The sequence below is a fragment of the Drosophila hydei genome, unplaced genomic scaffold, assembly GCF_003285905.1.
Source record: "Drosophila hydei strain 15085-1641.00,03,60 unplaced genomic scaffold, DhydRS2 tig00000453-arrow-arrow-pilon, whole genome shotgun sequence".
In the NCBI taxonomy this organism is placed as follows: Eukaryota; Metazoa; Arthropoda; class Insecta; order Diptera; family Drosophilidae; genus Drosophila; species Drosophila hydei.
The window spans coordinates 1-17,233 of record NW_022045735.1 but is presented as its reverse complement, the minus strand read 5'-3'; the positions used below and the strand labels follow the sequence as shown (position 1 = coordinate 17,233).

Below are 17,233 nucleotides of genomic sequence, written 5' to 3'. Positions count from 1 at the left end.
GACCAGAGTATCGTCTTGGATATGCTTAGCACCACAATAAACCACACACACACACACACAGATGAAAAGAAAAAGGAGGTCTTTAGCAATAAAAGCATCAGAAACATTGCGTGCCATAAAGTCGCAATCAAGCCATCAGCAATCCGACAACGCAGAGGAAACTATCGCAAGCGGAAACGGAAATGCACACAGATACATACACACACACACACACACACACACACACACACACACACACACACACAGAGGCACATACATATGCGCTGCAACATTTTGAACATGATAAACAAGCAAAGCATTCGAGTCGGTTCGAGTTAGGCCCAAAACTGAAACGGAAAGCAAATCAAGTCTCTAGAATAAAAAGACGCAAGCAACAAACTTAAGCGGGCATGATCGACTAGCAGATACCCAGGCGAGTTTCTCTACAAACAACCATAATCGATAGCATAATTTATCGAATTAGTGTTATCTAAATGATCTAACATAATCAAACGCTCTAGTCTGCAGATTCCCCAAGATTTCTGCCCATTTAGTTAGCCTTATCCAATGTCAAACCTTCAGCGTAGCCTATGCTCAGCTCGTTTATGCCCCAACCTAAGGGGCATAAACACACAACGCACAAAAGCAAATGGCAAGCCGGATGCGTGCGCCAATTGACAACACTTTTCGATGTTTTTTTTCGGTACCTTCCATTGCTCAGGTAAGCTGAGTGAGTTATAGATAATAATAGCAGCGCATCTGAAGTGTGCTCGACTATCAGATACCCGTTCCACGAGTGTATAACGTAAATTTTCTTTTTTTGAATTTAAAAAGTTATTTTGAATTTATATATAATGTATGAAAAATATAATGGGAATATACTGCAAATTGCTTTGACCCCAAGCAAGTTTATAAATTTGTTTAATATTGTTTAAAAGTGACTAATTACCTCTCAGCATTGGACACTAAATTGCGCAGCAATAAAAAAGCATTTTCAACTTTTTTGGAGCTTGGCATTCGCTACAATTGAGAAGTTCTAATTGGCTTTTGGGGTTAACGCAATTGAAAATGTTGGGCAAATGGAGCTGCAGCCGGGACACACTTTGACGCCAAGCATAAACGCAAATGACATTAAAAAAAATAGAAAAAAGGGAGAGAAAAAAAGAGCAAACAGCGCGAAGCTTGAAAGGCTTAGCTAATGACAATTTAAGGATTTTGTGATTTTGTGATTTTGTTATTTACATAAATTTACCCTAAAACGCGGCCGTGAATAGCAAATGCTTTCAGCGCGGTAAACGTGACACAAAAGGACAAAAAGTGTTTTTAAAGCGTTTGCGCTAAATTTTATGCAAAAACTTAAAATAACCTTAAACATTCCAAGCAACCAAGGAGTTGCGGCATTTTGAGACAGTCTATACATAAAAGTTATTATGGGATATATTTGAAAATATAATAATAAAATTGATAATAATATTTAATATAAAAATATAAATATAAAATAAATAATATAATATAAACTAATTATTTTATTTACATATTTAATATGTAATTATTAATATTAGTAATAATTACAAAAAAAAATAAATTAAGTTTAAACTAAAAAAAATGTTTTTTAGAAATTTAATTTTCATGTTCTTTATTAATTTATAAAGAAACCAAAAATATGTATAATTAAATTTATTGAATTTAATTTTATTAAATTTAATAATAATAAAGTAGAAAAATAATTGATTTTAAAATGAAGCAATCATTTTTAGAAAGTTAAATATTCATATATATTTCTTAAATAATAATAGATTTTGTGCTTTATATTAGAATTTTATTGATAAATTTTTATATATTTATCGAGTTCAACAAATGTTACAACTTCAGGCTAAGCATTTCAAAAGTCTATCAAATTGTTGACTTACTTTATGTCTAGGCACAGACTTCATCTAACTCTTCTCAGTTTAATCAGATAAAGTAGTATAAAGACTATATATTCAACAATTTGATTCCGCCCACAGATACAAAGCCAAATTGAATTGCCACCAAATTGATTTATTTAAAAACTACAGTGAAGAAGCTTCAGTTCATAAAGCCAAGCGAGAAACTTTAAAAGTCGCACTTACACACGCACATAGCGACTCACACCTGTCGAGTTGTTTACTCTATGCGTATGTGTTTATGTATATCACGCATAAACGCATAAAACTCAATGCCATGCCAGCAAATTTAACACACACACATACACAGAGAGAGAGACACACAGAGACGCGCGCATAAGCCACGGATTTTATATAAGTTAGGAAAACAAAAACAAATGGTAACACCTTGGTGACATATGCCAACTCGCACGACAATGACAGGCGACCCGGCCAGCGTACAGCGCCTACCCGATACCCTAGCCAATACCCTCGGCCGTACCTTTAAATGTCATTTGCGCTGAGCAGCGGGCCCGATATGAACACGATGCTGTGTCCTGGCTATGGCCCTGGCCCAGCCACACGTTGGTGAGCGTGGCGGGAGCAGTTGGCATCCTGGTTGGCGCACAAGATAATCAAAGTGTGTTTAAAAAAAAAAAAACAAAGCACAAGGAGAAGCCAAAACCGCAAATGCAAATTAGCTGTGCGAAACACAGGTCTCTTTTATTAGCTAACCAAATGAACCTGATAAGAGCTTAATACAAACTTCATTTAATTTAATTAGATTTAACAGAAGCAGCATCAGCCGCAGCGCCGCTTCAAAGCACAGCTCTCAGCTAATCGAGAAATCATATTGAGCTATCATCCTATGATTGAGTCTATAAATAACTTAAAGAAATTGTGCCCTATTCGAAAGACTTTTCAGATGGAGCTAGGGGAAAACTTAAACTCTAGAAAATGAAGTCAGCCAGATTCGCAGATGCAAATGAGGAACATAAAAATAAATATATATATAAATTATATATAATTTCACGATCTATGCATGATTCGAATAGAGACATCAATTTTGCACTCAAGCGATAAAAAATATAATCAAATAAAATTTTATGGAGCTCACATTAACTTTATACACAGCAGACTTCTTTAGTTATATAACCACAATTCAGGATAGAGCAGGGGGAAAATATGTATATGTATATGTATATGTGTATGTATATGTATATATATCTATATCTATATCTATGTCTATATCTATATCTATATCTATATCTATATCTATATCTATATCTATATCTATATCTATATCTATATATATATCTATATCTATATCTATATCTATATCTATATATATATATATATTATATATATATCTATATCTATATCTATATATATATATCTATATCTATATCTATATCTATATCTATATCTATATCTATATCTATATCTATATCTATATCTATATCTATATCTATATCTATATCTATATCTATATCTATATCTATATCTATATCTATATCTATATCTATATCTATATCTATATCTATATCTATATCTATATCTATATCTATATCTATATCTATATCTATATCTATATCTATATCTATATCTATATCTATATCTATATCTATATCTATATCTATATCTATATCTATATCTATATCTATATCTATATCTATATCTATATCTATATCTATATCTATATCTATATCTATATCTATATCTATATCTATATCTATATCTATATCTATATCTATATCTATATCTATATCTATATCTATATCTATATCTATATCTATATCTATATCTATATCTATATCTATATCTATATCTATATCTATATCTATATCTATATCTATATCTATATCTATATCTATATCTATATCTATATCTATATCTATATCTATATCTATATCTATATCTATATCTATATCTATATCTATATCTATATCTATATCTATATCTATATCTATATCTATATCTATATCTATATCTATATCTATATCTATATCTATATCTATATCTATATCTATATCTATATCTATATCTATATCTATAACTATATCTATATCTATAACTATATCTAATGGCTCGTGAGCGAGTATTAAGCATGGGACTTATTGCTGCGATACTAAGTTAAGAAATCATTTAAATAAATGTTACAAAAATCATTTTGAATAAGGTAGCGTAAGTGGCTGTGGACCATGTTGGCAATCCCAGAGCTTCAGAGCCATAAAGCTGTTGGGCCGAAAGCAAAACAAAAGCAAATCAGAATCAGAATCAACTGTTTACGATTTCATGGTCGTTGTTGCCATTTTTATTCATTTTGATGTTTTTCGGTAGCCGCCTTTGACTTAGCCAGAAAGCTACAGTAAACCCTCATAAAACACACGGCAAACGACATAGTTCAGGGCGTTCTGTGTGCATGGGAAATGGGTTAGGGGTAAGGGAATTGGGAGGAAATGGAAGGAAATGGGCTTGTCGCGCTAGGTGTGAGTTCAGGCAATTGCAGACGATGTTTGAACTGATATATGTACGCATATGTAGATCTGTTTTTGTATATTTTGTCCTCTTAAAGACTTGACTAGGTTGAGCTTGTTCAGATTTAAGGGAATAACTTAACTTAAAATGTAATTTGTAAGAATGTCACGCGGCTCGTGTGGAATTGAAAGAGCTGAGCACTAAGGCCGAGACCTACATTTACATCGGCCATAGATTTAGCCATACAAAGCATTAGGCCAGAGTCGTGAAACAACAACAACAACAACAACAATAAAGTGAGGCAACAACAACATCTCACGTACCCCCAATGGATGAGTCCGAGAGGAAATAAAAATGTAAATGTAACCAGAGGCCCGTTGCTTAAACCTCAAATGAAATTATAACAGCAAGTGCGTGAGCGTGTGTACAGCATGAATATGTGTGTGCGTGTGTGTGCGTGTATTGGTATACTGGATGGCTAACTCAGCATAGCAGGGTGTCAACGAGAAGCAGAATTGGGCATCCACGCTGAAGCGAGGCAGATATAAAATGTTGCCCACTATGCAAAACATTGACCAAGCATATATACATATAAAACCCTGCCACCCCCACCCCTACTGGCTGCCCTGGCGCAGCCTTAACAAAATTATGTATAGAGTGAATAGGCTAAGTAAAATGCGAGTGCTAGGTAATAAAAATTGAGTGCAGTTGCCAAAAAACCATTCGAAAATCCTGTGGAAAATGTGCGCGAGGCACGCAGCCACAGGCCGCCTTTAAAGCCAAACCCCTCCCCCCTCATAGCCTCCCCCACACAATGCTGGCAAATGGTCAAGCCATAAAACAACAAATCTGAAACAAGCGCAAGTCGCAAATGAAAATGAAATACATTCACATAATTTGAATGCCAAAAAGAGAGGAGGAAGCACAAAAAAAAGCAACATGCGAAAACGCGCCCAAGGTCAGCACTGAAACAAGTAAAAGTGCCGCAAAACGGGCACTGATCGACTCAAGTATACCGCGAGCTATAAATAAAATCGGCCAAATAGGTAATTTCAATCAATAATCTCGCTCAAAGTCAATAGTCATCGATAGTAATAAGAGTTATCGATCAATTGTATATGCTTGGTATTGCAGCACCAATATACCCCTCGCCAAGGCACACAGGGTATGTCAAAATAAGTCGCACTTGAAGGAGCTTGAAGGAGCTGTCAACACTTCAATCCTCAACCCTTCGAAAGATATCTGAAAAAAGTCACATCGGCCTTAGAATCCTATTGTTTAGATAGAAGTTTAGATATAGACTAGATATATATACATTTCTAAAAGCTACAAAATACAAATACTCATATTTATATTTTTATGATTTTTTAAAATTTAATTACATTTTTATAATTTAATGCATAAATTTGCGAGGGCTGTACATAAATTAGAATTGCTATAAAAATTATTTAATTTTTTAATAATAAATATATAATAGGAATCCCAATATCCGGGATTCCTATGAAGCGAATCCCCCTCAGTCATTAGTCGCTTCACATATCGTCTTTTCTACTCCTCGAAGCACTTCATGTTTTCTGAGCTTATTGAGCTGCTGTTGCTTTGATGTTTAAAACAATAATTTTAAATGTTTTAAATAATATAAAGAGAGAGGCATATTTTTAGAATTTTAAATTAAAATTTTTTTTTACTTAAAATTTATCAAAATTAATTTATATTATTATTAGTATTAAGTTTTTTAAAATGTTAAATTAAATATTATTTTTTATTCTATTAAATTTTTTATGGTGGTTTTTTTTAACTGTGTTTAATTTATTTATTATGAATCTAAAAATGTTATTTAAATACTAATTTGATAAACAATAAAAGAATTTAAAAATAAAATAAAAAATTAAGAAAATTTAAATTAAATATTAGTAAGAAATTCAAAATAAATCATTTTGAAGAATATCTTCGAAAAATAGTTGAATATTAAGTATACGCTTAGTGAGACATACAGACAAAAGCCAAATTTCATGCAGAAATGTTTTTTTATGAATGTTTATATTTCAATATATTTATATTGAGATATACTTTATATGTAACTGTTGTTTTCTTGATGCAAATGACTTTTTGCCAAGGCAGCTGACTCCGCAGGCAGCTCGCAGCTCGCAGCTCAGCTCGAACTCAGCAAAATGAGCTCGAATGCTAAATTTTAATGTGCATCATGAAAAATTTACTTCATTCTTAACTGAAGAATGTTGAAAAATTATAAAATATATATATATATATGAATATATATATGTATGCATGGCTTTTTTGTCGATATCGAAACGCAATGGGGTCAGATCTACTTACAGCTGAGTAATTTATAAAAATTCCAACTTGTTTGCTGCGCGCCTTTGCAGCCAAATGGCCAGTAGGGGGAACGGCGGACACGGGACTCCAGTTGGGCTGGCCAAGCCGGAGTCTCGGATGGCTTTTGTCCGGGTCTTGGTGGCGTCAAATTTATGGCTCTTGGCATTGCCCAATGCAAATTGTCAACATTGGCAAACGTCAAATGTTTTTTTGCCTTTTCCCTTTATGCTTTCAGCTTTCTACTTTTTGACTTTTGACTTTCGACTTTTGGCTTTTGGTTTTTCGCTGCGCGCCATTTTTAAGTGTCGGCAATTTGGTGAGAAATGCATAAACAGAAATAAAGAAATGCCACAGCCTCACACAGCACAAATCATCCGATGACATTTGAAGTGCTAAACACATTTGAGTAATGGAACACCTTTTCCACATTGTTTAATTGCGGGCGACCGGCTGCTGCAATGACATGCCACGCCCACGCCCACGACGACCCGAGTTGGACTTTTATTCTGACTCTGTTCAGCGTAAGACTTGGGCCAGGCACAGATCCGTATGAAAAGGCTGCGCCCATAAGTAGATACCTTTTAGACTCGCTCTGTTTACAGGGTATTCGGGCTGAGTGGTGCGTGCATTCATGTAGAGAGTATTCCTGTGCAGAGTGTTATAGTAGGGGTACTCTTGTGGAAAATATTATTTTACAGGGTATTCTTAGTTGGAGTGCCCATGGAAAGAGTTATTGTAGATGGATATAGAGAATGTTCCTTGAGTTGAGAGTGCTAATTTACAGGGTATTCTTATAGAAAGTATTCTTAATGGTATTCTTAACATTTATGTAGAACGTTTTCATTTACAGGGTATTTCTCAAATAAACAGTATTCCTTCACAGGGTGTTACTTACAGTATAGTATAGTGTAGTATTCATGTAGAGCTTATTCATGCACAGTATTTTATTACTGCAAGAATTCATACTTTCATTTACAGGGTATACTTGCAGGAAGTATGTAAACAGTATTAATACACAGAGTATCTTACCACTCATGTATAAAATCTGTAATCCAGGGCAATATCAAAACACGATATTATATCCAAACTCAGAAGTTACTTTTCCGCTAGACTCAGACTTCTTGTACAGGGTATTTTGATCAAAGACAATTAAAAACAATGCCTACTGAACAACCCAAGAAATATTAAATACAGGAAAATTTTGGTCTAACTTCAGGCATGCTAAGATCAGCTCGAGGTGATCTAATGTTTATGAAACTGAAAATATATAATAAACTGAGCTTACTGCTCTCTATAATAAAAAAAGTCTATTCCAGTCAATTCGTGTGCTGTCTGGACTGGAAGCATGAAGTAAGATCACGGCTTATTAGAGGTATTATGACAAGCAACTACATTCTTCCTAAATTTCTCTGAATAAATCTCTAAATTAACAAAAAAAATAGATTCTAAATAATATATTATAGTTATAAAAAGACTTCCAGATTTTTTCGTTTATTATATATAATTGACTTTCTGTGAGCAAACGTTGTTTGTTTGCGGTTTTTAGTTGTAACTACAACTGTAACTGACAGTTCAGCAATTGCGAATGCAACTAAAAAGTCGACGAAACATTGTAATCCTGATAAGAAGAGAAATATGCCCAGCTAATAAATACCCTGCACACCATGCTTCTTCACATCGACAAATATTTTGTGTGAGACTAGCTTCAAACTAAACAAAACTTAGCTCAGATTTTAAATAACTGCAGAACTTTCATTACGAACATTTAACTATAATTTTAATAGTAAAAACACAAAATCTTCAAAATAATTAAAAAATATATCTTAAATACGTTTCCATCCAGGTCTTAAAGTTCAGTGACTTTTACAATTGACTGTTTTTTGTTGTGAATGGAAAAACCTTAACTAATTTACTAATTAAAAGAAAAATCGTATTATGCAAATTGTGTTTATTATTTTTCCCTTCGCATTTCAAGCCTCAAAGTAAAGCACTTAAAATAGAAATGAAAAGAAACGAAACTGGTCTTACCTCGTCTAAAAACCAGAGAGCTTTATGTTCTTCAAATATTCTTTCAGTTGCTGCTAGGAACCACTTACCGTTGTTTAGTGTTTTTTTATTTTTTTTGTTTTGTTTTTTTGTTTCTTTAGCATTTGGCTTTACACTGAAAACAAATTGAAAATAATTGTATGCACTGCACAAAAAGTTTTTGAACTATTTTCGAAACAGTTTCAAGAATTAATCGCGTCGATACTTTACGTCAAATTTGTTGTTGATTTATTTTGAATTTTATTATTATCTCTTTCTTTGATTCGGTATGGTGCGCTGGCATCAGCTAGACGCAAGCGAACGCTGGCGTTGTCGATGCTGAACTGCTACTTGTTGGCATTCGCTGTCCTCTGACAGCCCGCAGATGGCAAATGCGCAGCTAGCAAAGGGGGGCGTATGCGGGACTGTGCATAGCCACTGGGCGGCGTAAACATGTCGTCGGCATTTTAAGTTTCGTGCTCGTCCTCGGGTGTTCATTCGCACGATGTTCGCTTCGTTTGTTTGCTGCATGCGATTCATTTGAATTCGCTGCGCTGCGAATTTGTTTGCTGGGTTAAATACCGTTACTGTGCAGCGAAAGCTCTCTCACTCTCTCGTTACCTCGCTGGTTTGCCGGCACATGTAGACATGACAAAAAGCTTTCGATAGTATGCAAACTTTCAGTTCGACTGTGCTAAAAAGCATAGCAACGGTACGGCTACAGCTGCTACTAGTGTTCATCTGATGGGACAGTAAAAGCTAATTACAATTAAATGCCAACGTCTGCTTTCAAATGCCGCTGCATACTTCTGTGCGCACAGGTATGGCGACAATTCCTTAGTAATTAATACCCTAAGCGAATACGTAAGCATACACACACATACACTTTTACAAAACTCTTTGAACTGTCGAAGACATTAACCTTAAATATGATTAGACTCGTCAGCCAACTAGAATTGTTCGCATCGAACTAAATAAATCAGTTCAAGCAAACACATTGATCAGACTAACTGACTGATTGATTGATTAATTGAAGGAATGTCATCATTGATGATAAAGCAAAAATTAACAAACGACCTTACTATATATAAATAAATATATAATATCGAGCTAGCCAGGCCTTTCCGTAGCTTCCATGACTGCACAAGCAGCCAGCTGCACTGTACAAAGATTCTAATTGGAATTATGTTCCAACTACGTAGGCCAGCTTAGCAGGCAAACGCGCTGCGAGTACGAATGAGCATGACAAAGGGGGAGTGAACTACCGTCATCATTGTACATTTTAAGTATAAGAAAGATCACGATGTAACACTCCAATTGGAGCATATGTTTACATTTCTATGTAAATACGGTTGTATATTTGATTACTTGCTTTCTATAAGCATTATTCTCATCATTCTTATAGTATCACAGTTCTAATATAGCAATTGCTTCAGTGCGCTAATCCGATAGTCCCAAGCCTATATATTATTTATATATATATATATATATATATGTCTATATCTGTATCTACATCTCTATCTCTATCTACCTCTATTTATATCTCCATCTCTATCTATAAGAATCACGAAAAACTATCTCTACCACTATCTATACTTCCATCTCTATCTTTAAAAATTTCGAACTACTCTTTCCAATATGCCCTTAACAGATTTCTCACAACGATTAAAACTTACATTTTTAGCTTAACTTAAATTTACTGCTAGATTATCATTATTATGTTAAGCTCAAGTCGATTCCCAATAAAATAAATGTCGATTTTAATCATAAAAGTTTTTATATTTTTCGGTTTCGACGCTTAGCTAAGTAATATAAATTTTTTATTTTACCTTCTTTTTGTATTTAAATATATTTATATATATACCATTGTATTTAATTATATGTATATCTACAGTAGTTATTATTATTATTATTTATATTTATTTATATTATTAAACTTGCTTTGTTTTTTCTCTAGGTTTTATTTTTTGTTTTTCTTGTTTTCGAATTCCTTTTACTTTAAAACAAGTTTTCATAAAAAAAAAACGGAAAATTAATTTGTTTTACTTTCTTCAAATAAGACAAATTACTTTCATATATGTATGCATATATATATATGCATATATATGGTTTTTTTTTTTAATATATATATACTAATTTATAGTTTAATTTAAAAAAAAATAATTGTAAAAATAATGCGTTGAAAAAAAAACAACTGTTTGCAAATTCAATTTCAAAAACAAAATAAATACATTTTCGCACATGAACTAAGAAGCTAGAAATGAAGCCCTTGCCGCCAGGCGCTCTCGAGATGCTGTATGTGTGTGTGTTTATATATATATATATATATATATATATATATATATATATATATGTGTGTGTGTGTGTAAAAATGTTTTTATACTATAAGAGTACAACTCGAATCCTTTGGAGCACACATAACTTGTTACAAAAATATATCCGAAGCCATTAAAAAAAAAAAAAACAAAAAAATAATAGGATAAAAATAAACACAATGTTTTTTCCTTACATAAACACACACATATGCAAAATGTTGCTATCAAAAAGCAGTTACAAAATTGTTGTTTTTTTTCAGTATTTAACAAAACGACAGCTTCAAAGTTGAACAAATTTTGGCGCACACAAAAATACTTCTTGGAAACTGTCAAAGTGAATACCCCTAACGAATTTATATGCGACTACTATGAAGGCTAAGCGTGTGGACCTCGCCCACTGTATCTCTGTTGCGCGCTCTCTCTCCCTCTCGCTCTCCTCCCTCTCTCTCTTATCCATTTGTAAACGTTTTGTTTATGTTCTTTAATTGCAATATGTTCTTTCCCATGGAAAAGAGAATTTCGAGTGTTCCACACGCACATTTGTAGTGTTGTTGTAAATATACATTTTTCATATACACTATATATATGTATATATAACAAATAGATATATGTATAAACATATATTTATATATACATATATATAATTTGTATATAGTTAAATTAGCATTTTATTGCAGTTGAGTATACTAGGTTGACTTGCTTTTTGTTTTCTTTTTATTTACTTATGCTTTTGTTTGTTTTATTTTGTTTTCTTGTTTTATTCTATGTTGTTTACTGTTTGTTGTTGGTGTTTTTTGTTTCTTCGATTCGATACGAGGAGGCTTCTTTCTTATTGCTTCTTGAAGTGGTTTCATATTTGTTTTCTCTTTTGTTGTTGTCTATAGTCTCTGTTTGTTTTGTTTTCTTTTCTTTTAGTTTTTTGTTTTCTTGTTTGTAATTAGTTTCGCTACGTTTCGATTGTTATTGAATTTTGTTGTTGTTATTTGTTTGTTGGTGTTTGGTTAACGGCAACATAAGCTCAACATTTCCGCTGCGCTTCATGCTTATTAAGTTATTATTTACGCGTTGCTAATTATAAATTATGTTTTAGTATCTTGTGTTTTTCTCTTCATGTTTCTTGTTTGTTTGTTTGTTTGTTTGTTTGTTTGTATGTTGGTTTCTTTTCCGTTTTGTTGTTGGCGCTGCAGCTACTAACATTGTGCTGATGTTCTTCTGCTCGCCGACCATAGGTGTGTTGGAACCTGTTGCCTGCCACTAGCACAGGGCCCAACACTGTCAGCGAGAACGCCAACAAAGTAGGATGCACGTGTTTATATGCCCAGCTCTGCCCGGCTCAAAATCAGATTCATCTAGCGGAATCTGCATTGGAATGAGCAAACACAGATGAGTAGACTTAACATCAACTCATCTGCATGGATTTAAAGGGTGGTGGGCATTGCTTTCATCATCATCAGCTGCGCCAGAGTGGGCTCTTTTTGAGCCTGACAGACAGCTTACGATGCACGCGCAGCCTAAATTGCTCCTGATCCTAAGTATCGTCCGACATGAACGCGTTCTGAGTCTTCGACTCCTCAATACGGCGAATTTGCTGGCGCAGATACATAATTCTAAATCAAATATAAAACAAAAAAGCAAAGTTAGCAACAATATATATATGTATGACAAATACTTACTTTTGTTCTTGCAGCGTCGCATTGATCTCCGTGCTGCGCACCAAACTCCGCGCACACTTCAATTCAGCGCATATCCGTGTGCAGGTAATGTCCCCAAATAGATGCGTGTCCTCGCAACACTTTTGCGCCTGCAACATGATCACATTCAGATTAAAACATTTTAAGAATTTTATATACTATGCTATGCCTCAGGCCTAAATTGTATTGATAATTGAAGTTTTAATTCAGATTTTCTTCAATGGAAACCCGATTATTTATACTAATAAACAGTTCGCTTGATCTTAGATATCTTTCAATGAAAGCTGTTCGCTTGTAAAGCATAAGCTATGTTGTCTCTCCCACTACTGCATATACACCAATTAGCCGTCTTCCACTGACCTGACGCTCCAATGCCTCCGCCTGCCAGTTGGTCACGTGCGCAATTAAATCAGCGCGAAAGTATTTAGCTAACTTGGGTGAAATTTCCGGGCCGCGCAGATTCGCCGCCTGTACAGAGGCCACACAGCTCTGAAGCGTGCTTAGCGTAGCCGAACCGCTGCCATCGACTATATTGTATGAAATTGAAATTGAGGTATAATTAAGCTGAAGGGATTGATAATTATAATTGCACTGGATACTTACGTTTGCGCTGTTGTTGGGCCTGTTGCGCCGCCTGTTGCGTTGCTTGCACCGCAGCCATAGCTGCTGCGGCGGCGGCTGCCGCAGCAGCCACCTGTTGGTGTTGATGTTGGTGTTGTTCTAAAGCTGAGCCACTTAAATCTAATTCTTGCGTTGGCGTTGGCGGCCCCTCGCCAAGTGTTGCTGCACTGCCGCACAGACTGTTGCTGCCCATGGAGGTGATGACGCTGATGCCGCTGACAGTGCCCAGGCCGGGTACGTTACAGCTGCTGCTGCTGTTATTACCAGTAATAGCATTGCTATTGCCGATCGCATTTGTCGCCGGTGAGGAGGACACCACGCCCACGCCAACGGCAAGTCCATCGACCGTCTTGAGGCCAAACGGTGCATTGCAGGTGTAGGCATTGCTAGCATTCACATTGTTCGTGTGACTCACGATCGTTGGTATGGGACTCTTTGTATAGCTCAGCGATGGCGACAGACTATGATGGGCATGCGGCATGCACAGTGGTGAGTTGAGTTGGCTGCTGTCCCTGTGCACGATGAGATGAGAGTCATGGTTAGTTACTGGAATTCCAATTATGCTGAACTGTGTCGGAACTCACCTTAAACTGCCTAAACTGCTTAAGCTGCCAACAGTCGCATTGTTAACCGAATTGTAGGCATGATTCACATCGACTGCTGAGCCGCTGCCTGCGCCCGCTGGGCCCACACCGCTGACGTTACCGCCGGCGACCAACATATGATGAAGGGGCCCATCGATGCCGCTAAGGACTAAATGTAGCTTCTGTCGCATCATTAGTGTTGCCGATTCCTTACCACCAGCACCAAGCAGCTTGCCAGGCGGCCCGGGCGCATTCGAGTTCAGATGATGCTCCTGATTCGCCAGCGTCGGCACAGTCGTCTATAAAAATATAAGTACGTACAATTAACACAGGAAATTCAATTAGAAGTCGAGCCGCTGCCCAAAACTTACGCTGGACGTTGAGCCAACTGAGTTTCTAAGGCTGCTGTTGCTGCTGTTGGCAATGTTGGACGGCACCGAGGCCAGTCCGCTGGTGGGCAACATTATGGCGCCGCTAACAGGACCACCGCCGCCGCCACCAGTGCCACCCACTCCGATGGCACCATAATGCGCACTTATGGGCGTGCCGCTATTTGGATGTGAGGCCAGTCTTGGCAGTGCATTGCACAATCCGCCCGTCAATGCGCTCTGCGGCATTAAAGACGACTGTTCACTAGACTGCATCACGCCGCCCACGCTGCCGCCATGCGTAGTGGGTGTGCCGCTTAACGAATAACTGGCCTCCGAGGTGGGCGTCGAGTCGCCACTGATGTCCATATCAGCATTATCGTTATGTCGACCTGCATTCAAGTAAAGCAAACGTCATTAATCGAGCAACTAGATTGCAATCATTAAACGCTGCTCACCATCCAATCGCCTTCGATGGCTGGGCGGGCCGCCATCGTTGTCATAATTCCATCTCAGTCGTGAATTGTCGCGCGATGAATTGGAATGTTTGTATGCTGCGAATGGAGACGCTTGTATTAGTAGTTATTTGACCGCTGCAGATTAAAAGCGACTTACTCGATCTTGAGAAGCGATCATCGCGGTCTCGGTCCCGATCCTTATCGCGGTAATCCTTCTCACGATGTTGATCACGCGGCAGATTTCTAAAGCGATGTAAAAGTAGCATTTTTAAAATGATTTCCTTTGTTTTATGTGTGCGTCCCTTGACAAACAACAAGACATATGAATGCTTTACAGTTCATATAGATCATGAGGCGAGTTTGATTTGAGTTTGCTTGTGTGGCTAGGATATATATGAATAGAATATATGTTCCAGCTATAGATCATTCATATTTCTTGTTGTTTCTCAAGGCACCACGACCGGATTTGACTAGAGTTTCACCTTTCTCTATCTACCCATTCCTTAGGCTTCTCCCACTGGGAGACTTCAGTTTTGCAGTTGTAGTAATACATTTTGCCTGCAAGTAAGCGATAGGTTAACCAATTACAAATATAGCTTTAGATCCGTTGAGATACTTACCGGACGAGCTTACATGCTCGCTCCAGTCGCCATAGCGGGCCACACGTTCGCCACGATCGCTGCGTTCACGTTTGTCTGATGGAGTCGAATATGTAATGAGCGCAATTAGTATAGTGTCCATATGTTATATGGAAGCTTCGAATGCATACCTGCATATTTGTCCTTCTTGTACATATCCCGATCGCGATCGGCGCCTCTGTCACGCTTATCGCGCAAATCACGATCGCGCTCACGATCCCGATCATCGGAGCCGGAACGCTTATCGTTTTCACGCGATGTGCAAATCTTTGCACCGCCGCCACGACGATCCCTGTCGTGATTCGTGCGATACGATGACTCCGAGTCGCGATCATTGCCGCGCCGATCACGTTTATCTGCAATGTGTATACAAATTTGATGTGACTTGAATTCAAAATCGTGAATTTGTCAATTTTATAGCTACCGGAATATTTGTCCTTTTTGTAAAGATCGCGATCCCTTTCACGCATCTTTTGTATGTAACTGTAGCGTTCGTTACTGCCTCCGCCGCCGCCACCTCCGCCGCCTCCTCCACCACTGCGATGATCGCTGCGTTCGCGGAGATCATGCGAGCGTGATGATGGTGAATCTATATCCGGCGATTGTGAACGATAGCTATTGCCATTATTCAATGGACCACCGCCGCCGCCTCCGCCTCCGCCGCCACCACCACCACCTCCACCGCCGCCGGCACCGCCGCCGCCAGGTGAGATGTCACGATCGCGATAATTGGAGGAACGATCGCGTTCATAGTCGCGCTTTGAACTGCTGTACTTTGAGCTCTGTCGAATAAGATGTTAAAATGTTAAGGATTGGCATTAATACAAAAAACACACGCAATTTCGATTGTTATTCAAGTTGTTATTGTTATTGTTGTTATTGATGATGTTACTGTAGTAGTAGTTGCTGTAGTTGTTGCTCTTTTTGTTATTGTTATAGCTGATTGTTATTGTTATTACTGTTATTGTCATCAACTTGTTATCGTTGCCAATGTTTGAGAGAATGTGTGAAAGAAAACAATAAGAAAGCGAGAAGAGCGGGGAACAGAGCGACAGAGAGAGAGAGAGAGTGGGAGAGGGAGAGAGAGCGACTCGAGTTTAGAATTAAGACTGAGATGATTAATAAAAAACTAAAACTACATAGACGACAAACAAAAAGGATTTTGCTACTACGATATGGTTGTTGTTGCTCTAAATAAAATGTTTGTTGCCAATTTATGTTGTTTGAATGTTGAGATTCATTTCAATTGATAATCATGATGATGATGATGATGAGGTTCTTGAGCCTGTGCAGTTCCAGGATTTTGTTTTCATTTAAAAAATTTGGAAAAATTTTGAATTGCTGTATGTGTGTGTGTGAGTGTTCGCTAATGCAGCAGGATAGATATTTGTGGGCGACACGTAACGAACACAAAACGAACATAAAACACGTAAACAATCATAACGTAAAGTGAATTTTGTTTCTCAGTTTTTCTTGCCTTCAGCTTTGCACGTTGCAATTGTTCTTCTGTATGGGTGTGGGTGTGTATGAGTGTGTCTGTGTGTGTGTCATGTGTTATTGTTTTTCTGCTAGGTGAATTCATTTCTTTTCTTTTTCTTTTTTGGGTTTCTTTACTTTTAGTTCATTTTGCTTTTGCCACTCGCGAATGCAATAATTTTCCATTGATTTGTTGTTTGATTGTTGTTTGCTTTAATTACTTACATCAACGCGACAAACTCCAATGGCAGCTGCCGAGGCTGTGGCGACTGCTGCTGCTGCTGCTGCTGCTGCCGCTGCATGTGCTGCAATTTTATTGCTGCTGTGACTGTTGCTGCCGCAAATGTTGTTGTTGATATTGT

General features: G+C 36.9%; 1 protein-coding gene across 1 annotated transcript; it reads right to left on the bottom strand.

Moving 5' to 3' along the window:
• Positions 1 to 11,939: 11,939 nt before the first annotated feature.
• On the bottom strand, positions 11,940 to 16,177 carry LOC111598260 (WW domain-containing adapter protein with coiled-coil homolog; the record flags this gene model as incomplete). Its single annotated transcript, XM_030224289.1, has 12 exons — positions 11,940 to 12,642; positions 12,709 to 12,836; positions 13,087 to 13,253; positions 13,330 to 13,859; positions 13,932 to 14,230; positions 14,303 to 14,691; positions 14,758 to 14,853; positions 14,915 to 15,000; positions 15,240 to 15,315; positions 15,378 to 15,452; positions 15,527 to 15,751; positions 15,820 to 16,177. Coding segments are annotated over 12 exons (2,508 nt in total), but the record flags the coding sequence as incomplete, so codon positions are not given.
• Positions 16,178 to 17,233: the final 1,056 nt, after the last annotated feature.